At 34.3% G+C, this 26794-nt stretch overlaps 1 protein-coding gene across 2 annotated transcripts; it reads right to left on the reverse strand.

The window, feature by feature from the left end:
• Positions 1-974: 974 nt before the first annotated feature.
• LOC117113133 (apoptotic chromatin condensation inducer in the nucleus-like) lies at positions 975-26687 on the reverse strand. 2 transcript variants are annotated; one of them, XM_033256380.1, is made up of 14 exons: positions 26516-26687; positions 20771-20830; positions 20272-20368; positions 18335-19860; positions 17411-17535; positions 13585-13771; positions 10001-10070; positions 8847-8983; positions 7493-7916; positions 6802-7034; positions 6173-6280; positions 4920-5169; positions 4694-4800; positions 975-1961 (listed from the first exon to the last, which is right to left on the reverse strand). In XM_033256380.1, exons 1-14 carry the CDS (start codon positions 26654-26656, stop codon positions 1743-1745), a joined length of 3684 nt encoding a protein of 1227 aa, XP_033112271.1. In that variant the 5' UTR covers positions 26657-26687; the 3' UTR covers positions 975-1742. The 2 variants fall into 2 exon arrangements, with proteins under 2 accessions (XP_033112271.1, XP_033112270.1); XM_033256379.1 differs by having other exon boundaries at positions 13585-13774.
• Positions 26688-26794: the final 107 nt, after the last annotated feature.

The following is a 26794-nucleotide window of genomic DNA, read 5'->3' on the forward strand; positions in this document are numbered from 1 at the left end:
ACCATGCTGCCTCCTTCCTTTTTTTTGCTCCCCGCTTTAGCTCCCATGCTCATACATAAAAGTGGTCACTGTTTAAATATTCCTTGATTTGATTGTATGTACATACACATACTGAGGCAAGGCGTGTGGCTGGGCAGTAAGGCAGCAGTGTCGCTAACTACAGCCTCAACATCGACACTGGTTCCAGCCGCTTGTTGTCCAGGGTTTCGGTTGGTAGAACCAAGGACTTAAAATGGAAGTTCAGTGTACACATCTGACTTGTGTGCACTTTCAAGAACCCATTGCATCTTTCGGAAGAGTAAGGTCGTTGTACAATGATGTGAACATGTAGCTACTATAAGCAATTCTTTACGGTTACTATAGGTAGTCACAGACCACGCCCATCCGTAATTCAGCACAATGACGCTGTGAGTTATGGGTTATTCTTCTACCTTTACCTTTATACACCCATGCATCTGGTTTTTAGCAACATCATCATTTGCTACCTTTGTATATTTTAAACTTTTTTTTATCCATTTTAAAACTATTTTTAATGTATATTACTAGCAAGTGGGGCTTTAGAATGTTTTTTGGGGAAGGGAATAAGCTGTTTGACTAGTAATCTGACCATTTCTGGTGGATGGCACAGATACAGGGATTTTCTGGGCCTTTAAGTTAAAGATATAATCTTGTCATGAGCTAAAAAAAATTAATAACTTAATTGATCCTTTTAAATGAGCTAATCAAAGTTTATTTGGAATTTTTTAGTTTTTGTTTTTTCTTTTTTTGGCGGAGAGTGCACCTTTAACCTTTCCTGAGAAAACAAAGGAAAGTTATAAATACATTTCAGAGTCACATGCACAACTCCCTTATTAGTTTATAATTATTGAATTTTATCACTTTGACAGTGAGAGTAAACTACAGTAACCTGCTAAAATATGTTTGAAATAAAAATGAATGAATAGATACTCTATAATGAAAGTAGCTGCACAAGATTCAAATTTATGTACTATTTCAAATCACTTTATTCAAAAAACAAACCCCACTGTTTACTTTTAAAATTATCTATAAAAATTACCAAATATATCCAAAAGCATAGCAAATCTCTCGTATTTCCCAATAGATGTTTTATGACAAGGAACTACATGTATTGGTACCTAATCATTTTAAATGAATTATAAAATGTTGTGTACCAACAATGAAACTTGCTGAGAGTAATGAAATTTGTTAACAGTTTTGTTACCATTGAATTAATTTTAATGTAGAATTTTGCGACATTATCAATGGATGCTGGAACACATTTACTAGAATTTTTAAAAAGATATCTAGCAAAAATTGACATTTTAAAATTTTCCTTATATAATTTTGGTGTAATCTATACCAAAAAAAAACTAATAAAAACAATGCCTTCACTTTACTTCCTCTTGAATTATTTGATTATTTATTGACCTCCACAATGTGTCCTCCAGTGACCCAACTGTCCAGATTAATGTAATGAAATCATACACTAAACTAGACAACAATTATAATATAGGAATAATTTCATCGCCCTCTAATCACATTCCCTCTAATTACATACAAAACTCATCAATTTTCCCACTGAAAATTATAAAAACAAATTACTGACTAATAATAATTGTTAAAATGAGGTTAAAAGCAGGGAAAACCCTGGTGACACAAACATCACAACATGTTTACTACTAATATTTACAAGATAGACAATCCATATTCCAGAATGCTGCTTACTGGTCACCTTATAAAGTTTAACGTCTTCGTCCTTTACTACGACTCCTGCTCCTTCTACTTCCCCCTGATCTATTTAAACTGCGACGGTGTTCTCTTTCTCTTTCCTGTTCCCGCCTCCTTCTCTCTATTCGTAATTCTTGCTGTCTCCTCTCTTCTGCATCTTTTTCCTGCATCTTTTTCAGCCTTTCTTCTCTTTCTTGTTTCCGTTGATTTCTCTCTTTCTCTTTTAGTTCCATCTGGTAAAATACAATACAAAACATATGTTGGGTCTTAATAAATTCATCTTGTAGTATATGTAGAGATTAAGGGTGTCAAGCTTATTGTCATTAAATCCATGCTCTGTCTGTCCGGTCTGTCAATGCATTACAAATCTGCTAACCGCACTTTGTAGTCTGAGCAGATGTTACAGAAACAGATCTGTTGCTGGACTCATTGTCAAAGTCTTATTGAATCGCATTGCTGTCACTGCCGACAAGTTTTTTTTTTTAAATTCTTTCTAATCGCGAGTAAAAACCCCTTGCACAATCCACACTTTAACATTAAAGGTAAAAATAAGTCCTGTATTCATTATTGAACGTAGGGGAATGAGATGTTAGCCCATCGTACTAAGCCTCAGTATTGTGCGGTAGGGTGGCCAGTTTGTTTCCACGCCACCTTTTCCCTCCCCAGTAGCGGGTACCCATTTACACCCTAGGTGGGAAGACACAAACGTAGGCAAAAACCAAAATGCACAGCAAAGGTTTGAACCCCTGACCTCGAAGTTGAGGACCAAAATGCAACCTCTGTGCCAACTGCTCCCACCACTTTCACATTATTTAATACCCAATTCACACGTACACTAAATTTAACAAGTTTTAAAAACAATTTATTAACACACGCAATTTCCCACGTACATTCTTGAACCATGTAATATACCGGAAGAAATATCGCGAACTATTTTAATCGAAAGTTGAGGCCTGAGTATATTTATAAAATCGTTTATACATACAGGGATCCTAGGCCTAGCACAAACAGATCCCAAACAGCGCTAGTCCCTAGGTGCTTTTAGGAAAAGATGAGCTAGGAGGCTAGCGTATGCCCGATTCTATCGCCACCTTGCTTGGCCATCTTCGGCAGCCGAGAACCCGTCCCGTCCCTAGGCGCAGGCCTAGTCTAGGGTATCTATGCGTGGCCTAGGCCAAGCCTAGCCTACCTAGCTAGCCTGATTCATGAAAATTTACCAGCGTTCAGCCCATGAAATTAGGAAAAAATTAGGTCGGCAAAAATTTGCCAACCTTAAATTCTCCAAGGTCGGCAGCCTCGGCATTTTTTACTACCTAGGCCTATATAGTTTAAACTACGATTTTTCCGAACGCTCGACCTTACATCGTCATCTTAAATCAATATATCGCTGGTGAAAGAATGGTCGTACTTGTATTAATTTAATAGTGTAGTATAATATTATGTTTTACATAAGAAAATCGCTGAATAAATTTCGTTTTAGCGTTCGTTTTATCGTCATCTTTGGCATGGGAACTTTCGTAAAAGCCATGACCGTATCATCACAGCATCACAGGCTGCTTCAAAACTGCCCATGCATGTCCATGCGCATGCCCAGAATGATCTATCAGGGATTTTCCACACATGTACAGTAGTTGTCAGTAGTGAAGTCACGATGCAATCGTGATTGCGTTGAAACGGACGGTAGGATTAGGCCTACAATATGTTGAATTTTGTTGTTTTTAGATAATAAACAACATTTTAAATATGATAATAATATTGTAAAATGAAGACAAATAATTAGATTTAGATAAGGATTACGATCTACGCGTCCCACGTGGCTTCAATTGGGCGATGTTGTAGGCCTTGGCTGGCTAGCGTCATTCCTAGGAATAGCCTACGAAATGACTAGGCGAGATTGAAAGACGACGATTGTACACAAATCGTACTTACTGCATGCCTATTAGAAATAGTTATTGTACAAAAAAATCTGTTTTATGAACCACCAATTTCCTTGGTTTGACGACGTACATGAAATTTAGTGTCTGCTATAGCCTGTTTTAGTAAAAGTTTTTGACTTTCCAAGCAGTTTTTGAAGCAAAGAAATCTAGGCCTAGGTCGGCAAAAAGTTGCCGTCCTGTAGCAATTCTGGTTCAGCAATATGGTCGGCAATTGCCGACGTGAAATTTGTGGGCTGGGCGTTGCTCTACATGCGACAAGCAGTTCAGATAATAAATTTTTGTGGTCCATATAGAAATCGGGTGCATTTTTTCTTGTTATTAAGTAACAAGATCAACGTCATATTTATCGATCGTGTCGAGACCACCACCGTTTAGCTTCTCTGTCTTGACCTAAATCAATTGAGCATGCGTTGTAACAAATCGTAATCTTTACAGGCCAGTTCGAGGCCGGTAAAGATTACAAGTTGTTACGAGATTTCACAAGGGACTTTACAGAGATTGTGGCATTCACACGCAGCTATCCTGGCTAAAACTTTTAACAACTTGTTACATGTGTACGTGTGAATTGGGTATAAGATTAAGTAACATATAAATATTTTAAGATAATTCTATTACTAGTATTACAAATCTAATATGATACTAATTAGCAACATATTTTGATGTGTCGCACATCATCATCAGGCAGTAGTGTTTATGCTACTACCATACTACCAGTTGGATTTATGACAAATACTAAGGTAAGTCATGTATATAAAGATGAATACTGTAGCAAGTCTTGTATATAAGAATTAGAATGAAAGAGTGATATTGTAATGAGTTGTTTGTCCAGTGATGGATTTCCCCAAGCAATGTAAGGGACTTCTTTCCTTTTAAGATGATAATTATTGTATGCAGAATCAAGAATAGTGAAACAATCTGAATTGAATCTAAATTGAATATAACATTATTGCCTGATGGGACGTGTGTTTGTATCCTTTTGTAACAAAAAATTCCAGTCAATCAAATTTAACTATAAAAGATTAACTGACCTGTTCAGGTGTTAATGGTAACCAATAAATACAAGGTGTTGCTTTAGTTTTGCGGAAAAGATCATCCAGAAGCTTCGCAGGTGGTTCTTCTGGTTCTGGTGATTTTACTGAATATGAAAAAAAAAAATTATTTAAGAAATTTTAGCAGTAGTGTTCTTCAAACATAATGGCCATATATACTACCAAAATATTTATAAAGTCAGTATAACTTTTGACACAAACATACCTTTATGTTTAACACTTCTTTCTACTGATCGTTCCCGCCTTCTTCGATCACGTGATGTACTTCTTCTCGGACGTTCTTCCTGTCTGCCATCCCTCGTTGAGATATCTCTCTTTCTATCCCTACTTTCCCTCTCTTTCAGTCTTTCTTGTCTCTCTTTCTCGCGTTGCTGTCTTGCATCTCTTTTCTCGGTTTCTTGTTTGACATCCCTTTCAAGAGGTTTGGTAATTTGTACTCCTTTGCTTCTCAGTAACTAAGATGGGAAAAAATAACACAAATTAAGAATGATCAATTAACTTCATTTAACTTCATGTGTAGTGTTATATCGATTATCATGTAATAAGGATGTAATGACCTATTTATGAGGTGTTCATTCTATTAGAAATTAGATTACCCTTATACATGTGTATCAAAATTCATGTATTGGCCTCTTTAACAGGTTAATTAAGATAGCATCACAGCCTATTATGCAATTATAGTGAAGTTCTGAAGACCATATAGAAAATAAAGGCCGAAAAAAATGTCCTGAGGCCCACATGGCTGAAGGCAATGTTTTGATTGAATTAATGGCTCCTAAAATTTCTACTTCCTATAGGTTCCAAAATAACTTAATATTGCCTTATAAGTCAGCCACACTTTGTTTAAATATATAGGCTAATTTAAAATCAAACTGCTGGTTGCAGTGACCAGTTGCTCAGTGAGCAAATATGTTAACTGCGTATGTGCACTATCTGCACGTAGGAAGAATGATTTGCTAGTAATACATGCACTGACACTTTTCGCAGCTCTTTGCAATAGGATGAAGATAATTAATTGATTGTGGTTGATGAAGCTTATTGAGTGTTATTAGGTAGACCTAACCTTTTCGAAAATGTTTGTTAAATAAATTAAAATGTATTGCAAACATTATTATGAATTAATTCAGCGTTGCCTTCTCTTTTCAGTTCTATTTATGAAGTCAATCACCTTGGTATCTCATAGCAATATGCCTTTCTAGGCCTTGCCTTCACTTGTGGTAACCAGCGCTGTAAAGCGAGATTTGTTAGGTTGGCTGTGCGTGTTCAGAGCTTGGCCTAACAACAAAATATTCATCGCAATGTAAAACCCCAGCTTTGAGGTTTTTACACACGAAGCACAACAAATACAACAACAAAGAACTACATCAAATTAGTGCCCGACTGAGGATAGGAAAATTACGTGCAAATGAAAATGATGATGTCGTGACTGACATATAAGACCTAACATTGATAATGTACCTCATTCTCTGCAGCATACTCCACATGCAAGACTTTTGGATTACTGCTTGGCCACTTCTTACCATGCAGGGCCTCACGTGCAGCCTCAGCCTCGTCTTTACTGCCATACTATAGTGAAAAGACAAAAATGAGATTAGTTACAAACATCACTCCCTGACGACGAAGTCTGTATAATAAATATGAAAAAAATAAAGAGAAAACATATATATACTGGAATTAGAAAATTTTTAAGAAAAGTGATTGGAATAGTGCATTCAAAATAAGTATGGAATTTTCATGAAAAACTTATTCATTGTTGAACACCCTAGAAACATGTCGGGATAGTCACTGCACACATCATCAGTTGAACAGAATTGTCAGAATTGAACAGAGTTGTTAACAGTTGAGGATAATATCTTAAGCACTTCAGAAACATTGACCCAGGACCCAGGAAATAATAATTAGAATAATACCACATATTTCTTTTAATGCGAATCAGTGGAAATGTATCTGCCACATCAAGGGCGTTGATTCGTGCTAGAAGGTGAGGGGGGAAGGAGTTGAATTTGGAAAATAAAAAGCAAGTTTGAGTAGGCGGTCGCAAAGGGCCCTCTGAAGTTCTGACATTCTAGCTTTTATAAGACACTTACAGTAGCAAAACAATGTGATTTAATGTTATCAATCCAGAAGCCATTCTCTACTAATTTTCCAGTCCTCTGCAAGAGCTCCTTCAGCTGGTTGATGGTGTATGGTCGCACTAAGTTACGAATGTGGATGATCTCACTACGAGGCCTACGAGAGGGCGTCTGTTTGCTGTTGACTGTAATAGGTTCATCTATAGATACTCGGACTGGAGGTCGGATAGTGGGTTTTGAAGGAGGTTCTGAAATGAAAATTTGGTAATATTAATTTGCAACAAGAGAAATAATGTATTACACATCCCAACTGGTTCATTTCTTTTGCTTTGCTTGATTATCCTACATAAGCTCTTAACCTTAATTGGAATGTACTATAAGGCCCTTGATTGAATACCAAAGATTTAGAAATAATACTGTATTAGTAGAGCTAAATTACATGCAATAGAATGCATAACTCTGCCCCGTGCCTACAACAATATGCAAATATGGATGATTCCATTGTTTTATTTAATGCTTTGACCTTTTCTTTCTAAATTCAAATTCTCAAGACAGGGGTGAAGACATAACTTCCTTAGTGGAAGTAACAAGCAGCACTCTCTCAGCCAGCTGAAGCGGTTGCATGCTTTTGTATGATTGATTTCATATACAATTAACAGGAAAAAAACATGATTAAAAATAAAAGCAAATCATATGTAACACATACCATTCTCTTTTGTTTCTGGTTTTACTTTTACTTTGGTACTATCTTCCTTTTCTGAATCAGATTTCTTTTCCTTTTTTCCATCCTTATTCTCATCATCACTTTCTTCTTCTTCATCATCATCATCATCATCTGAACTATCACTGTCATCATCTGAATCACTTGAATCTTCTTCATCCTCGTCAGCTTCCTCTTTCTTTGTCTTTGGTTGCCTTGCATTCTGCTTTTCTTTTGCCTTTTCTGCTTTATTCTCATCTGTCATTTCATCCTCGTTATCCTTGGTAACATCTTGTGTTATGACCCTCCTTAACTTGGCTGGTGTTTCCTCTGGTTGCTGAGCCGTTTTTTCAATATCTAAATCATCTTGTTCTTCATAGATGTCGATTGCTATACTCTCTGGAGTTGTTACAATCTCTGGCATAATTTCCTATCAGAATAAATTTAATTACATTATATTATGGTAATGTAAATGGTAAATGGTAGGATATTTGTAGAGTGCCTTCCACAATAAAATCATCTCAAGGCGCTGACAGTATACAGACCCGAAGTCTGATAGGAAAAAAAAACAAAATAAAAAACAAAACAAAACTGCAAACACAAAAGGGAAGGGAAATGCGCACTCCCAATGTTCAGACGGCGCCGCCACCACAACCGTGTACGCGCAGGTACGCCGGCGACAGTTTGCTTGGCTGCAGTAGCTTCCACCTTGGATAAGCCTTGGCTCTACAGTACTACCATGCGCTGTTAAGATGGTGACGCCAGCTCAAGTAAGGGAGTTGCGACGTTAAGGTGAAAAAAAAAACATTAAACTACTTCAAAGTCTTAAACCACAGTTTGTGAGAAATGAATGTATGTGAAAAGAGATAGTTTTTTTCAGTTGTTGATATGGATAAAGGCAGTTTACTTTTTAATATACCATAGTTCTTCGGGTACAAGAACAACTCACTATAAGCCCCACCACCTATTTTACATTCAATTTCATGTACCAGCAATTCCCCTGGAAAAAGCCCAGGCTACGATTTTGTTATTCCTAAACTGACTTTCAGGAAGAAAAATAATAAGAGAATCGGGCATGGACGGTTGAAAATTTGCCTTTTGATTATCTATTACATTTTTTTTTCATGAGCAGAGGATTCCACAGGTATAGAGAAGGTCCACCCACCCCCTCCACATAATCAGCCTATTTGCATATTCAAAGAAGGGGGAGGGGGCATACTAGAGACCCTCCAGAGTATATATTTCATTATAAAGTAATAAACTATTTGCACAAAAAGTTTCCAGCGCATTTTGCTCTAGAAGAAGCCGATTCATAATTAAAAAACTACTACAGTAGTTAAAAAATATACTATAATCTTACTTTCAACATATCAGTGCTAATATTAACGCTAGTTTTAGATGGAGTATCTGTCTTGCTACGGGTCGATCCCCATCTTCGTTTCCTAGGACCAACTGCTGTCTCTCCAACTTCTTTAGCATCTTCCTTGCTTTTAGATGCTATAAATAAAATATTAAGATGAAAGATTACTAGGGTTAACTATTATTACTCTTCTTACGTTTTTCATTAAAGACTACTCCATAAATACTCTATTATTAACTGATTATTTACAAAATAATGTGAATTGTTATATTTATTTAGAAAATAAAAAATGAAAAGGCATAAAGTGCAGGCTTGAGTGTTTACCGAGGGAAAACTGAGAAATAGTGTTTAGTGGCCTGATTTTTAAACTCGTTCTGAACATTCTTCAAATGAATGAACAGAACTATGCTCACTGTAGCATCTACAGTGGTACAATAAAAATATGCAATAAGACAAATAAGACATAATACTGGGCCCTTTCCAAAGCAATCAACCTAATGATATTCAGGTAATTGATTTTTCTAGTAGCTTCATCAATACTCTAGCTTACTGACCACATCATGCAAACTACAGTATTAGAACAGTGAATAATAGGGGTACTACACTACACACCCTGCAATCTACTAAGATGATTATGGGCCAAAAATTTTAACCTATGGGCGCATGTGACGACTTTTTACATCACTGTCTATTATTATGATTAATTAACACGTTGACTACCAAGCCCTTTTCCCTTGTTTCATTCCATACGCTCTGGCATAAAAGGCACCACCGTAATGAAAATATCATTCTCATCAACTGTAACGAAACACGAACAAATGGTATTTATTTTTAGATCATTACTTCTGGGGTCTTCCCTGAACCTCCAGGACAAGCATTCACGTTCTGGCAACCACCACTAGCAAGTTTATGTGCAATACTGGCGTCCTGAGTAAACCATGTTACGTGAACGCGCGTCCCTGGCAGTGAACATGTTATTATTTCTCTAACTGTACAATAGGCCTATGCATACAGATGATAATGCAAGATTCGAAATTATGTAAAATTAAAAATTAAAATTATCAGTTGTTAAGCAAATAAAAAAAATACAGTCCATGGGTGGGGGAATGCAATTCTACAGTACTAGCGGTTACCAGATATGCAAGTCAGCTTACCGTGTAATGAAATACGTTTCGTTTTAATTGGTTTATATTCCTTTACTTCCTTCTTGATTACCTTAAGAACCTATGACACGTACACAGAAATAAAAAAAATATGTAGAAAAACAATGTTATTAAACACTTATAGCATTATATCATCGCTATAAAATTTGCACACCAAAATTTACTGACATCGACTCATTGAAACTGAATATTTAAATATCTGGCAACTACTAAAACTTTTTAAAAGCATGCTGATTTAATGAGACCCAATTTAAATAATTCAACAGGGAACATTAATGTGAAAAGCCAACAACAAATTCATCATTTAACAACAAAAAAAAACCAATGAAAACTGATCATCATGGCTAAGGATTGCAAATAATTTAGTGCTTGTTATTCAGATACCAATTCACTGACGGTAGCTATTTGCTTTTCTCCTGTGCATTTACTATAAATTATAATCAAGGAAGTTCTGAATCAATGTAAGCTTGGGCTTTTGCCTCTTGGCAAGAGTTAGTGATTTTCCTTCAAGTCAAATGAATTACTTTATCATCTAATGATTAAAAAAAAGATAAATGGTATTCATATTCAGCATAGGAAGCAATTGAGGTAGTATACAGCAAATTTAGAATTCAATTTCAGCCAAAAATGTACGGAAACCTGGCTAAACTAGGGAAATGCTTGCCATCAAATTGTAGACTTCATGTTAATCATTTTCCATAAAAACAAAAAATCAGTAATTCCATAAACATGTTAAGTAAAAACAAGGTATAAAAATGAGCGGAGCAAACAAAATGTTAACATAATTTTGAATGGAATGGAGTGATTATCCTTAACACTTTATTAAAAATAATCACTTTTAGGAAGTCATATTTTAGGTTTAAACCTATGTTGGTTTTAGGACTTCCTACAGAACATAATTAATCTGAATGTGATGTCAGTATATTATGGTTATATACAAAAAAAAACACACAATAAAGATAACAATTATTAAAAAGGTATTGTCAAAAGAGGGTCATTAACACAATGCAGAACAACTCAATACACAATATACAAGATTAAATGCAATTTTTTTGAATTTGTCTTAATGTTGATTTCAGAACAAAAATAATCAAATTGTGATTTTGTGCTAAAGAACCTCTAATGACTATGTTAGAAATGATTAGTTATGATATAGATGCTGTAATTTGACGCTTCCTACAGTGGTCTCGAAATTCCATGTTGGCTGGTCGACAGCTGATTGGATGGGTGTCCCCCGAGAATACTTGAGCCTGGTTGAGCCCGACGGAAAAAATGAGGGAAAGTGGTACTGGTCCGGTTGGTCACTCCTCTCGGAATTTTTTTTAGATCGTTCAGAATAAAAGGGATTAGTCCTGATGGGTGGTGTGCATTCCAAACTCAGTAGATATACTTATGCACTGCTACACTGGAAATTCAATGTTCTATACACTTCTTTCCAAGATGTCTGTTGCAGTATTGCAAATTTAAGAAGATGAAGTCCTCTGCATTAATCATGATACTGTATTACTTGCACACTGGATCTTCCTGTAGGCTGGTAAAATTGTTCATTTTTAATTTGTTGTTGATATTCTCTTCCTCTGATAGATACAATACATCTCTGAGAGAAACATAAATTATTGACGACTATAACAGGCGGGATATATTTGAAGCTAGCCCATGCCATATCAAGTCCTTGAGTTGATATGATAAATTAATTATACAAAATGAAAAACATGTTTTTGTTCAGTCACGTAACAAATACTCAAATCTTCTTACTTGTAGATGACATCACATTCTGCAGCTTTGAAAGTGTTCTTAAATCAAAGATGATGGCTAACTGTTAACTGCATAATGGATATTTTAAAATTAAATACTGTAATATTTTGATGGTCGTTGCTCAGGTCCTGCATTTTAGAAATGTTTTTTTGAAGATGGTTTAAACTGGCCATATTTGTCCTTGATTCTGTGCAAATCACTCTCAAATATAATAAATAATATGCTCAAATGCTTTTAATCATGATGATTAGAAATGTCTGATAGAATGTCATACGAACAACTTGCAATTACTAGAGTTCACTGTCATGTTCTTGGTTTTAGCTGACAAAATTTCGAGTATTTACGCATTTATATATTCATCGTCTTGCATGTTTCTACTGGTATTTCTTGAAAATTAACAAAAAAATCCATGGAATATTGTTCAGTTAAAATAATTTATGATTCTCTGAATCTTCATGTGTACATTTCAAGGTATGTGCACATACAATCCATTTGATGACAAATTCTGATGTTTATCATGATGATAAATGTGTATTTCTCAGTATCAGCTCTACATTATTCTAGTAGATGATGGATCGCTGCATAAATATTTCATCAAAGTTCTCTCTAATTTTAATCTCATTCCATGAGCTGCTACTGTTCTGTTTTACTGGATCCTCTGTCTACAGCAACTACTCAATAGAGTAATTGAAATCTCCAAAGTATATAGGCCCTGGGAGGGGTAAAGGTATGAATCGTCAGGGCATGTCAGGATTCCCTCATCACTCCAGTCAACCAGAACCACGCCAAGTAAGCTCAACCCACCTTGGCTACACAAACAGTTCATGTAATAGGAAGAACACACACAATGCAAAATACTTGCAGTCATTTCATAAGATATTATTAAGTGAAGTTTGATGATAAAAAAAATACAGTATTTAATTAATTTATTCATGGAATTAATATTTTTTATAATTCAATATATATATACTATAATTTGGAATTTTTTAAAGTGTCCAAAAAAAATAATTTTAAATTTCAAAAATTGAGTTAAACCAAAAAAACATTAAGTGGTTTATTGATATCCAAGATGGTGCTAATTGACGTCTACCATACATTGACCACACATCTCACATGTCACTTTCACTTTTCACAGCATATTTGGCTTGCATGAATAGTAAAAAATACATTACATACAATTTTTGAAGACAACATGTATGTGATAATAATACATGTTATGGTTACCTAAATTTAAATAACTTCCAAAAATTAATTCCAAAAATAATTCTGTCTTAAAAAAAAAAAAATAACTATCACCAGGTAAATTAAACTAAAAAGGGAATCTAAAAATAATATTAAGATGAGAAAATAAAAATGTATAAATCGTTGAAGATGCATGCAAAGACAATAATTTCATCTTAGATTAATTTAGAAAAATTATTCCAATTTATAGCACAAAAATGATGTATTCTATGAATAAATATGGAAGCAAACTATGTTCAGGGATTTGCGGTCATTTCAGCTAAAATGCATGTACACAAATGGCCACAGGGATTATATTTAGCATTCTATTTAAGCACAAGTGAAAAACATAATCATCATCTGGCTTTTTATTCCATCTAATTGCTGAGTGCTTTTTCTTTATGCTTACATCATGAATATTTGAATTTTACAACAAAATATGTGAAAGATTAACTTCTAAATATTAAAGGAATGATATCATTATTTGTATTAATTGTAATAATTAGAATTACAATATTCAAATAAATATTTAATGTTTCTTTAATTAATATTAAGTTGTGAAGAGGAAAATTATATTAAAGAATCAATATAAATATTACCTTAGTTGGCTTTTCATCCTCCTTGGGTTGTTCGGCTTCCTGCGATTGTTGTTCTTCCACGTCATCTTTGATTTGCCCTTCTTCTACCTTAGACTTGGACGATGCCACCTCACTCGGATCCGGAGTTTTTTCTGGTTCATCTGTCTCCATAGGAACTTCTTTATCTGCTTCCACTTTGCTCTCTCCACTGCTGCAAATATAAAACAATTTCTTACAATAAAAAAAATTAAAAAATTAATTAAATTAGTTTAATATTAGGTTAGTAATTCATTTTGTAAATAGAATTATTATATTATTATTACATGTAATAATCCTAAATACAAAATAAAATTAATTGTTCCTGAAAAAAATAATGACATCCTTAACTTGTACTACAGTACTGTAACCTCATCTTAGCAGTGGCAATGAACAAGAAATCATGATGAATATAATAATGTGTAGCATATTAATATCAGCAATGACACAACATAGATTAATAACTCAAATACCTGTAAAATCCTGAAATATTATTATTATAATTATAATGGTGAATGAGATCAATGCAAAAAATCACTCACATATTCATGGTAGACGGCATTTTAGGATAGGCAAAAACAATAGACTGTGATAAACCTTTGCAGAAATTGATGCATCGTAACATATACCATATACCAACACAACGTGCTGTACTTCAACGCGACTTGGACAGCATTATGAATGAATACATAATGAGGGAATACGTCGGTTAGTATTCAACAAACCTTTTCCTAACCTATTCACCACTACACCAGCCACAATTCTCTATGTAACTTCCTCAAATCTTCTTTGTGATATGCCTCATCATTGGATCCTTTGCTGTGATTAATTCACCACAAGAGGAAGCATGGTTCGCAGGAGAGGTCATGTAAGCGCATAACTAATGCAGTCAGATGACGTATAACTGCTTGTGGTGGACAAATGTTGAATGCAGCAAAATTAGAGACATGTGGTGGCTGATTTATGCTCTAGAAACAAAGGCTGTAAAATGTCATTTTTTCACATAGTCAAGGGTACTTTTTGATTATGATATATTACAAATAGTAATTTGGCTTTAAAAGAGATATTATACCATATGCTGAGCTAAAAAAATGAAAAAAATCCAAATCTAAACTGATTAATTTACAAGTTTATATATATATTTTTAAATAAAATTCAATATCTACAGTAAATGGTTCCTTTTATAAATATATTATTGAAATTGAATGAGATTCTTTTTGAATGAAATGAAATTCTTGTCAATTGTGTATAACAATATTGTTTTTCTTTGCATAACTCTTTAATTGGCTGCTGGGAATAAAATTTGTGTCCAAAGAATTTGTAAATCATTAAATAATCATTTAAATCATAATAGTCATCACAATTGTTTTTTAATCTGTGTATTTCTTTTAAGATTTCCCCAACAGATGGTGACATGTCTTTAAGCATAGTTTTCAATAAAAAAAAATTAGGAAAAAATTCTTCAACAACTTAAGATGCAAATAAACCCATTTCTAAACCCTTTTGTAAGGACCCTTAAACTGACTTGTTGTTATCAACGTATCAAACAATACCTGTTGTAAATCAGGAAAAACTTTTTTGTTGATCTATGTCTCTAATTGGAAACTGTATAAATTAAGTTATTATTCTTTTAACATTTACTGTTAATGTTTGTTTGTTTGTTTGTCTGAGGATGTGGAAAATAAATACATAAATATACACATTCCATTACTTTTATCATTTTGGTATTACTAATACTGAATACTGGGGGAGGGAGGTTGGATGCGCAAAAATGGACTAAAGATGGTATTCCTGAGTGACTAAGGCCTTGTTTCCAAAGCACTTACAATTTCTCTGATAATTTCTCCGATAAATTATCTTAAAATTCCCTCCAAATATTTTATCCCATCATGCAACATTATGGACAATAATGCAATGTGTGTAACACCAAAAATATCCGTTTTGTTGGACCTAGCAGGTGTCCCTTTTTTTGCACGGGATGGATAGGCCTAGGCCAAGAACGAAATCGTACGGTACTATTTCGCTCTGAAAATGTACTGTTGCAATGATGTATCATTGTACTTCTATGGGAATGAGAGGATGACGAAAAAGAATGCTAGCTATGTTTTGTGTGCTTACGATACAATAAACAATAGGTAGTGATGGACCTAAGCCCAGCAGCCTGGCACCATTGACATCGAACGCAGACTTTCAGGCTTTTTTAAATATTTAATAAACACGAAAAATTTACTCACTTTTATTTAACCTAGGCTTATATAGGCCTACTAACTACTAGGCCTAGTTTCCTTAGAAACTCACTGTACCAATAATAATTCTTTGTAAGTTTTGATTTGACAACGGTCAAAGGTTATTTATTTTTCCACATTTGGAGCTTTTTCCGATAAATAGTCTGATCCTCATACAAAAATTTATCAGAAAATTTGGGCCCTGTTTCCACAGCGAAAAATAACAAAAAGGCCATTTTATGATAAATTATCTGGTAAGTGCCTTGCCTGGACAGCAAAATTCACAACGAAGGTTGTAAGTACAGACCACAGGACGAGATCGAAAATCACTACTGCTGCGAAAACCACATCTACATCTTCTACTCTTCAATGAAATCCAAGTTAAACAATTTATTGAGATTTGATAATTATTTTTAAAGTCAATTATTCCTCTGCTCAGAATCAGTACTTCCTTAAAACCAAGCCTACCAGTTTTAATAGATAATTTTAAAAAACGTGAATACACAAAAACCATAAACAAAGGAGGAAAAAATTAAAAGCATAAACCCTACAAAATAGTCCAGTTGAAAGAGTGTTTTCTATAGGCTAAGGCATGCCTGCTAACAAACTAGCATACACTTTGGTTACCTTTTTTAAGCAACCAATTATCAGACAGCAGGCTATTCTCATTTTAGTATCCACTCGCTGATTTTGGTCTTAAAGACACCCACTTTTGGGCTTGGAAATTCCAAGAGAACAAGCAATATTTAGTCAACAAGTGCAACTTCACAATGAACTGGTTACAAATATCACAAATTTGTTTTCTACAATACAAAAATACAGTTTACAGTGTTTGAGTTTGTCCATTGCTTAGGTTTTGATTCTTGTTCGTTTAAACGTATTGAACATTATTCATCTTAGTCACATTTTATTCACATTTCATTTCATTTTCATTTATTTATTTTCCAGATTGTTACAAATATCACAAACCTAGAACAGTGCCATATTGGGAAAGTACATTCATTTAAAAACCTCCTATGCTTAAAAGTAGTACTGAACTACAAAAACTTGCTACCAAGATGTTTAAAGTGTCAACTGATTTGGTGGCTTGCTTTAATGCACTGAGGTGAAAGTGCTCCTGTACACCAGGCATCAGTGAATGCCAAATAAAACAAAGAATTTGAATATAAACACAATTTTATATATAACATTATTGTCAGGATTGTGTGAGACAATGACAGATGGGGTATCCTACTAATTAGGTACTGTACTAGCAGGAGTAAAGCAAAGAGAGCACAGTCCTGTTTGTAAATACATCACTCCCTTTTAACCAATGTTAAGTTAATTCAAACTACATATATTTTCAGTAGTTAAGTTTTGTCGCTCTGACAATTCGCACCTCCTTACTTGATGTGGCGAACCGCACATTTAGCCATGCATGGCGGTAGAGCCACAGGCTTATCTTCGGTGGAAGCTACCAAGCCCTGAGCGTTCCGACACCAAAGAACCTGTGTGTACATGGTAGTGATGGCAATCTCAAAATTTGGGGTGTGTACCTTTCTTCTCCCCTTCGCTCTTCGTTCTTTAGAAGTCTAATTACAACTTACCCCTCTATTTTTGGTTTATCCTTCTCATCAACTTCTTTTGCATTTTCCATCTTCTGTTCCTTGGCAACTGATTCTTCCTTCTCTTTTTTTCCAACCAATTTTTCTTTGGTTTCCTCCAAGATTTTCTGTGGAATAATGGTTACCATTAAATTAGTCGCAAGTATATATTCAAAACTGAGCGTTAAATATTAATAATAATAATAATGTACATTTATATTTGTATTCATTATTGATGATTAAATATGTACTAAACAGGTAGGAAAAATTGATCAACTATATTATATTGCTTTAACAAGAAAATTCTATAATGATCTAATTCTAACAGAACTGAATATAAATTATAAGAAATACATATTAAAAATTATCTATAAACAAAGGAGAAGTACAATAGTTTAAAGCTTGAGGAAGGTTACCCCCAGGAAGTACAGTTCAGCTTAGCTAGCTATCACTTCAGCAATCATTCAAACAATGGATACAAACTAGTAGTCACCCATTCAATATAGTACATCAGAAAAGTCTAATGTTTTATTTCATTCTGGTGAGGAATTAAAAACAGACTATATTTTTAGCTGTGGTGAACTTGACAACCTAACCTCAAGTAGCTGCTTAACATTCTAATGATAATTTGTAAAATATAGCTTTTTGAATTAATGTCATTAAACTTCTTTGAATGCGTACAATCAGAAAATTGTTATTTTATAAATTTCAAGTTTTAGAAACCAGTAAGTAAGTGTACTTTAATTAATCCCATTTAAAGCATTTTGTTTAATCAGCAATGTTTTTTGCAACCCAAAGCTCCATTGCCAATACATTTAAGTGCCCGACCACTCAAATCAGAAAAATATTTGTCTAGAAATGGCAGAGCCATAATATATTATATACTGTAATTCATTTTACACACACACAAAAACTCAGTATGTATACCTTAGTTTGGTCAACTTCTTCAGCCTGATCATTCCATTTCTTTGGAGTTGGTGAACTGGCTCTAGATCCATCTGATGAAGATGAGGTTGATGATGATGATGATGACGAAGAGGGCGACGAGGAGGATGATGAGGACTGGCTACTTGAGTTACTGCTAATATTTTTTTTTAATGGTTTACGTAATTCTTTCTTTTTTTGACTTGCTTCTTCCTTCTCTGATTCTTGTTCTACCTTTTGTTCTTTTTCTTCCTTTGGTAATACTTTCTGCTCAAAAGGAACTTCAGAGGACTGGCTACTTGAGCTACTGATATTATTCTTTTTAAATGGTTTGCGCAAGGCTTTTTTCTCTTGACTTGCTTCTTCTATCTCTGATTCTTGCCCTACCTTTTGTTCTTTATCTTCCTTTGGTAATTCTTTCTGCTCAGAAGGAACTTCAGAGGACTGGCTACTTGAGCTACTGGTACTATTCTTTTTAAATGGCTTGCGCAAGGCTTTTTTCTCTTGACTTGCTTCTTCCATCTCTGATTCTTGTCCTACCTTTTGTTCTTTATCTTCCTTTGGTAATTCTTTCTGCTCAGAAGGAACTTCAGAGGACTGGCTACTTGAACTACTGGTATTATTCTTTTTAAATGGCTTGCGTAAGGCTTTTTTCTCTTGACTTGCTTCTTCCATCTCTGATTGTTGTCCTACCTTTTGTTCTTTGTCTTCCTTTGGCACCACTTCCTGCTCAGAAGAATGTACTGAGGATTGTTCAGTTTTGTCTGGTTTCTTTTCATCCAGGTCCTTTTTATTCAGATCCTTTTCACCCATGTCCTCCTTAATTTCTGACTTGTTTTCCTTTTCCTTAACTTGATCTGAAACCTTTGTCACCTCTTCATCTTTAGTAGCAACCTCGGGTTCTTGTAGTTGAATTGCTTGCTCAATATCTTTACCCATCCTTTCTTGTGTTTCTGGGACTTCTTTTGCAGCATCTACATTCTCTTCATCGTGTGCCGTCTCTACTGATGACCTTTGCTTTTTATCATGATCTTCTAGGTCCTGGGATCTTCTATCACGACTTGACTTTCGCCGTGTCCTCTCTGTCTCTTTTTTCTCTGCAGAATCTCGAGAACTAAATCCTCGATCAAGACGCCGACGTCTGGGAGTAGCATCATCTTTCTGTTCTTCAACTGTGGCTTTCTGTTCAACAACTAGAGGTTTCAGTACTACAATGGGGTATTCCTGTCCTATAACTGGGTTGATCTGTTGTAGAACTGTAGTCTGAGGTTCTGCAACAGGTGCTTGATGTTCTTCTTCAACTTCCTTGCCTTCATCTTTCATAGGCTCCTTCTTATCTGTTTCTCTTCTCTCTTGGACTTCGTTGTTGACATTCATATCTACTTCCTCTGCAACTGGTTTTGGAGAATCTGTTTCTGTGTTCTGGCCTTCTTCAGAAGCACTTCTACTCAATGATTTATTGAGTTCTTCTACTTCATCCGTCAAGGCAGAAGGAACCTCAGATTCACCTTTATGTTTAAGTTCAGAAGCTGAAAATATAGTAGATAAACATTTCTTATCAATATAAATATCTATTTCTTTTTTAAATTATTTTATGTGTTTTAATCAAACAGTACTTGGCAATGTGTTTGTCCAAACAAACGATTTCCATTTTATATATTATTTGTATTTTATTATGGACATACCAATACAGTACATGAATCTTTAATATTCAGTCTTACAACCATTCTCATTTTTAAATCAACTTAATAATAATATGTTGAGATAAGCTCATGTTGATGAGACAGTTTATCGAACTACAAAATGTATCATTATTTATATAAAACAGTATTAGTAGTTTATTGCTTTATGTCAAAGTGTTCTCTAAACTTAAAATAACATGTAGCCATACAATACAAACTTGTTATCTATGTTTGATCTAAACTAAAAGTGTGTCTTACCATCATGCAAGGCACCCCTCTGATTTAATAACTCCTGTTGTTGTTTCAAATATTGTTGTATAAATGAGTTAGATCCAACATTTTCATCTGAAGTAATCTGTAAAAATCAATAATTTAAACAAAATATGTTTTTTCTTCCAATTCTTGAGCATATGGAAAATACAATTTTAAGTAGCAACACAAGATTATAATCATTCTTTAAAGTTGTGAGAAATATGTTTTTACTCTCAAATTTATCATGATTACTATGATCTTCTAGGTCCTGGTACGTAACTGGGATATGTTTCATTTTTGGCCATTGATGCTGGTTTTAGGATAGTATACACCATTTCATTAATTTAGTTATCAATGTTTAGATAATATCCTCTATATGTATCTACATACATACCTGTATTAAAATACTACCTTACTATATACAATAATGCAATAATTGATAGCAGTAGTTTAGTTTATAACCAAAGCAGTTTTAATAACTCATACAGTAAAGTTGGTTACTTACAGACTGATTTGGTAATCCTTCAGTAGGTGGTGCTTGCTGTAGTTTTTCTAAAGCCAATTGCTGTAGACAAGGAAAAAAAGAACCATAATAATAAATCACTATTTCTTTCATAAATCAGCCATAGATAAATAAAACTTGAAAATACAAGTTGCTAGCTTTCAACTGAATACTTGGGCAGGAAAAAATGTTCAATGCCAATTAACTCGGCAACAAGCATTTCAGGTATTTAACCACATCCCACCCTCCTACTGGCGGTGAGTCGGCTGGATATTTTTTTTTTTTCCAAAAAACTAAGTTGTAAAAATGGAGATATTTTTAATATGAACATATTGCACTAAAATTCTGGTTTTTTTTTTGTTTTTTTTTTTTTTTGGGAGCAGATGTAAAACCCCATACACAACCTGTTCCAGCCCAATGGTTGGGACTAAGGCAAGAAACTTTCAAAAACATTTATGGATGCCTGAAAATGACACTTATACTTCAAAAAATATTGGCATTTGAGAAATGGTTGGACTTTAAAATTCGACCTACAGGTTGTTAATTAATGGAAAACACAGAAATTTGGCATGTAAAGTAAGATCGACTAAGAAAATATTTAGGTTAGGCAACGTAGACTTAGGCAAGATTTACAGTTACTGTAATAGTCTGAAGAATCGAAACAAATTTAGGGTAGGGTTCATGACACACAGCCTCTGAGACACTACGACCTCTGGGTCAGTGCATTTGCATATTACTAATCCCTGTGCTGGGGTACCCGACGCCAGCCTTTGGCAGGTGCATTTATGATCCATTGTGACTACTCTGATAACTGGTACTATGGTTGCTATGTACCGTAAATGTCTTTGAGCTGGACACTTTGAACATTGACTTGTACAAATGCACTGGTTGCGAAGACCAACAACAAAAACCAGCTATAATGTCTTAGATATTATTAACAGATTTTAAATTTATCCCCACAGAAATGAGCTAAAGGTGCATACTAAATACAACAGTATAAACAGTTATGGAGATTGGTCCAACAAAAAATGGGCTGGGTCGTTCCGTGTCAAATCAACCAGATTAAAAAAAAAATCCAGTACGACCCTCTCAGATTTTGATGAAACTCCATAAAAATGATCACTATGTGAAAAACCAACACTTGAAAAAAATTAGTGTTATATAGGATCCAGATGTCTGAAAAAAAGGAGGGAGAAAATCGAGATAACACCACCCTAGGGGGTCCGGGGCATCCCCCAGCTTTCTAGACGCCCGAAAATAAATTCTGAGGCATTTTCTTTTTTCTTTTTTCTTTAATTTTTTTTTAACTTTCCCTCTAAATCAGCCCCTGGGACGTTATAGGCCTACAAATTTATTTTTCATGTTCAATTTGGTGAACGCGAATCCTAACTCGATGGCAGGTATTCCACGAATTGTCCAATTATTTTTATTAGTATTTGATTAATAATCAGTTTAATTGGTGTTGTTTTTCTCTTTTACAGAAACAATGAAATGTAAGTGGATTGATTTGAAACACTGTCACGATTGTTATCGTTTGTTGCGTTTTCCGATTATATATTTTGGCCATGTTTATACAGTAAATGCTTTACATAAGATGGAGATTTATGAAATATAGTAATTTGTTTGTTTTCTTTTTCTTAGTTGCTTTTCTATTTACCATAAATGTTCTGATCATGTACTGTATATAATACTACATATATAAATAAATTTAAATGCTGAATGATATAATGAAAGAAGATGAAAGAAACATTCCCACATAGGTTCCCATGGTACTCTTGAGTAGAAGCTGCCATAGGTTTGTATTTTCTTGCTTTTTCATTTCCATTTTGATACATATTCTGAATAATGTAACTAAAATACACTAATAAATGGAAATATTATAGGCCGTTTCGGGCTTCTTTCTGTATTAATAAGATGGAAAAATTCAGTCACTTCTAGGCCTGTACTAGTTGCTTGGACTAAATATCATTAAAAAAAAATATTGGGACGTTCCTAAAACAGGTTCTTTTTTTCGCCACCTTCAAGAACATGGGCCAAATTCTGCAAAGACAGAAGTAGGTTAAATGCTAAATATAGACAACTGGCTATTTTTAGGTGCGACACATGGAATGGCAGTGAAGATGTACGCGCATGTGTACTATTTATACATTAACTATTTGTACATTGTCATCATTAACATGGCTCTGCTATGGTTCTGATTTTTTTTTTATTTTGTTAGAAAATTATTGATTTTTTAAAGCTTTCAATCCGTTTCAATATCATCTATATGGATAACAATATAAATTGTCAGATAGTCTTTCTAAATAGCCGGGAAGCAACAGATCAATAAGATGAAACTATCTTGAATCTAGCCTCCTCAAACAATAATCAATTGAATAAAAGGCGCTAATGCACTTTAGTACTGTAACACTTCTATCTTCAAAAATAGTATTTTCGCCTACTGTGCACTACTATTACGATATCCTATAATGGTTTTTCATTCACTTCTGCAACTAATAACGCCGGTTTTTAGCATTTTATTACTAAAAACACATTTTATTCCAGCGACTCATGACGGTGCAGCTCGCCATGTTTGTTGTTTATAAATAACTAATTGCCAGGTTGTTATCCAATTTTAAGAACAGCTCTTTTCGTTGCCAGGTTCTTGTTTTCATTTTGTTAAAGCGATAATTTTCATTATTATTATTTAGTATTATAAATATTAATTGTTTTTACTGTTGTTATTAAATATTCTGGTACAATAATGACATTTATTAAATTTAGAGCCAACAGCTATTACATACTGAAGGTACATTCACATCAAATTCCCATTTGAAAATGTTTCGTTGTCAACGATGCTTTTACTGTAGGACCATATAATTTATGATCAATATAGATACACTTAGAAAACTTAATTATATTTATTACACTTAGGATAACTTTCATAGCATTTGAAAAAAAAAAATTACACTTGGGACCTTTATTACATTTAGACCTAAAAATTATTACACTTAGAACATTTTTATTACATTTAGAACCAAAATTATTCCACTTAGAACCTTTATTATATTCAGACCCAAAAATGATTACACTTAGGACCTACATTTAGACCCAAAAATTATTAAACTTAGAAACTTTATTACATTTAGACCCCAAAATTATTACACTTAGGACCTAATTATTACATTTTGACCCTTATTACACTTAGAAAATTTTTATTACATTTAGACCAAAAAACTATTACACAATTAGGATTTGTATAGACCCCCAAAAATTGTTACACTTAGGAACCTTATCATATTTAGACCCAAAAATTATTACACTTAGAACCTTTTCATTACATTTAGACCCAAAATTATTCCACTTGGAACCTTAATTACATTTAGACCCAAAAAATATTACACATTAGCATTTGTATAGACCCCAAAAACTGTTACACTAAAGACCTTTATTACATTTAGACCCCACAATTATTACACATAGGCCTATAACCTGTATTACATTTAGAGCCAAAAATTATTACACTTGGGACCCTCATAATTACATTTAGTGCCAAAATTAAATTCACTTTAATATTTAGGGCCATTCTTCGCCCACAACCCTACCTAAAGGGGGTCGTGAATGATTGTGGGGGTGCTGGACATTTTGGGCCAAATATCTTAAAATAACAAGATAGCATTCTCCGCGATACGACGATTTATTGGGTTCACTTTCAGATTAGTGGCACCCATCACTTTGATGGTGCACCCATGAACAATATAAAATATAAACAAAGAAAATAAATTTTCGTAACTTTTATGTCCCGTCGAGATGTGCGTCCTCCTGTTTAATGGACCTTTCCGCTAAGCTCCGCCCCTTGGATATTGTTGCTAAGGTCCCGCAAGACGGCAGTGTTAAAACATACGCGAACATGTGCGTTTGTGGGACAACACGTGTGTTTGTAAGACGGCGTGCATTCCTAGCGCTGTTCTGATTAGTTGTTGTTAAGTTTGATTGACACTCCGGAAAGGTCTATTGCCTTGATTTGGCACAGAAAATAATTAGTTTTGGGAGAGTGTGTCCTAGGTCGTTGCCATGGATCTGAGATAGGGTGTTCGCGTTACGCAAAATTTCGTTACCAAGTACGTTAACTTGTTCATAATGTTCTGAGAGGGCGCATTGTAAATCGGAAGCTTCTAATTCTTATGCGTAAACGTAAAGTCGAGCGGCGTACGCTATGGTCAGAGCAATCAAGGTTCAAAAGTTTTCAACTTAGCAAGAAGGTTCATGTACGCTATTACAGAATTAGCGGAGAATGCTATCTTGTATTTATAAGATCTTTGACAACCCTCACAACTTAACTGCTCCAAATCAAATATCTTATACTAATAAGATATCGTTTTCCGCTATTTTTGGGGTTGTGCACTTTTTGGGAGAGCGTCCTAGTCGTTGCCATGGATCTGAGATAGGGTTTACAATACGCCTTCACTTCAGAACAATGAACGTACTTGGTAACGAACTATGGCTGAACGTGAACATCTTATCTCAGATCCATAGCAACAACTAGGACGGAACAACACATGTGACACTCTTCAGATAAAATTGCCTAATTTTATTAGGCAATCTGCTCTACCATTGAGCACTCTCTTTGTAATACTTGCGATAGTTTAATTCAGTTTTTCATTACATATTGAACTACAACACATTACCATCAAATTGCGTGAATTGAAAACAATTGTGTGATCATAGAAGACATATTGTATGGATCCCAACCAGGTTAGAAAAAAATGCACCGGTATTCTGCTGGAGTAGAATGCTACTGTTTGTGCTTTCTGTTTGATATTAATTTTTTATTAGGCCTATAAGTTTTTCTTTACCAATGTTTCGATGTAATTGTGCAATGATTTTCTGAATTAACTCAAATTAAATCAAATTATTATTATTATATTATTATTATTAAATCAATCAATCAATTAATTAATCAAGCAATCAGTCACTCACCCATCCACGTACCTAAACAACCATTCACTCAATTAATCAATTTTCAATCAATTTTCAATCATGGTCATTATTACACCCAGGACATTGCATTTAGGACCTTCATATATTTATTCATACATTCTTTCATTAAATAATGTATGCATTTTTGTGCTGTCTTCCATTTCCCTTCTCTCACGAGACATAGAACTTCTCATCGCTCTACAGATAAGTTCAGAATCTGACGCTTGATTTACTAACACCAACACACATAGTTTGAATTCTGGCAACAGAATTAGGCTCTATCACCAATTCGCCATCATATTTTCGCTGAACACGGAGACGAAGGATGGAACTATAGTTTAGGCATTGAAAGTCGTGGTTTTAGTAATAAAATGCTAAAATCTGGCGTTATTAGTGGCAGAACTGGATGAAAAATCATTGTAAGATATTGTTAGTAGTGCACAATAGGTAAAAATACTATTTTTGAAGATAGAAGTGTTACAGTACTAAAGTGCATTAGCGCCAAACAAAATGTGAAACTATATTTTTTATTATTTGAAGTCAGTTGAAGGATATAATTTTTTGTGTGTGCTCCTACTACCTAGCTATCGGATCCCTAGTTATCTAGGGCCTAGGAGCCAAGGTTTAGGCAGTTTTCTTGCTAGGCCTAGGCCTACCATAGGCCTACTGTATTACCACTCGAAAGCAGCTCCAAGCCAACCAAGAATAAATCAAAAAGGAAACGCGGTGTAGGCCTAGGCTAGGCTAGTAGAGGGCCAAGGCACATTGCAACAAAACAAAATATCATACCGCTTTCAAACGTATTAAAAGTTGATTTTTGGATCCACTGTTTGACAATCCCCGTTTTTTAAGCTCTTGTTTTAAGTCTAAGACTCTTAATAAGCTGACTGGTTTTCCGTTTACGACTAGTTCTTCCCCGTTGTCGGCCATGATGTTTGAGGACGCATCCGACTTCTTCCGATCATAATTCGTAATTTTCCGGAAATGTGGAATATACCACTTTTGTATAGGTTAACCAAAATTTTAGTACAGTAATAATTATTCATAAATATAGGCCTATACCTAGGC

Source organism: Anneissia japonica, unplaced genomic scaffold (genome assembly GCF_011630105.1).
Source record: "Anneissia japonica isolate Jap-2015-1 unplaced genomic scaffold, ASM1163010v1 scaffold1812_len1207588_cov181, whole genome shotgun sequence".
Taxonomy (NCBI): Eukaryota; Metazoa; Echinodermata; class Crinoidea; order Comatulida; family Comatulidae; genus Anneissia; species Anneissia japonica.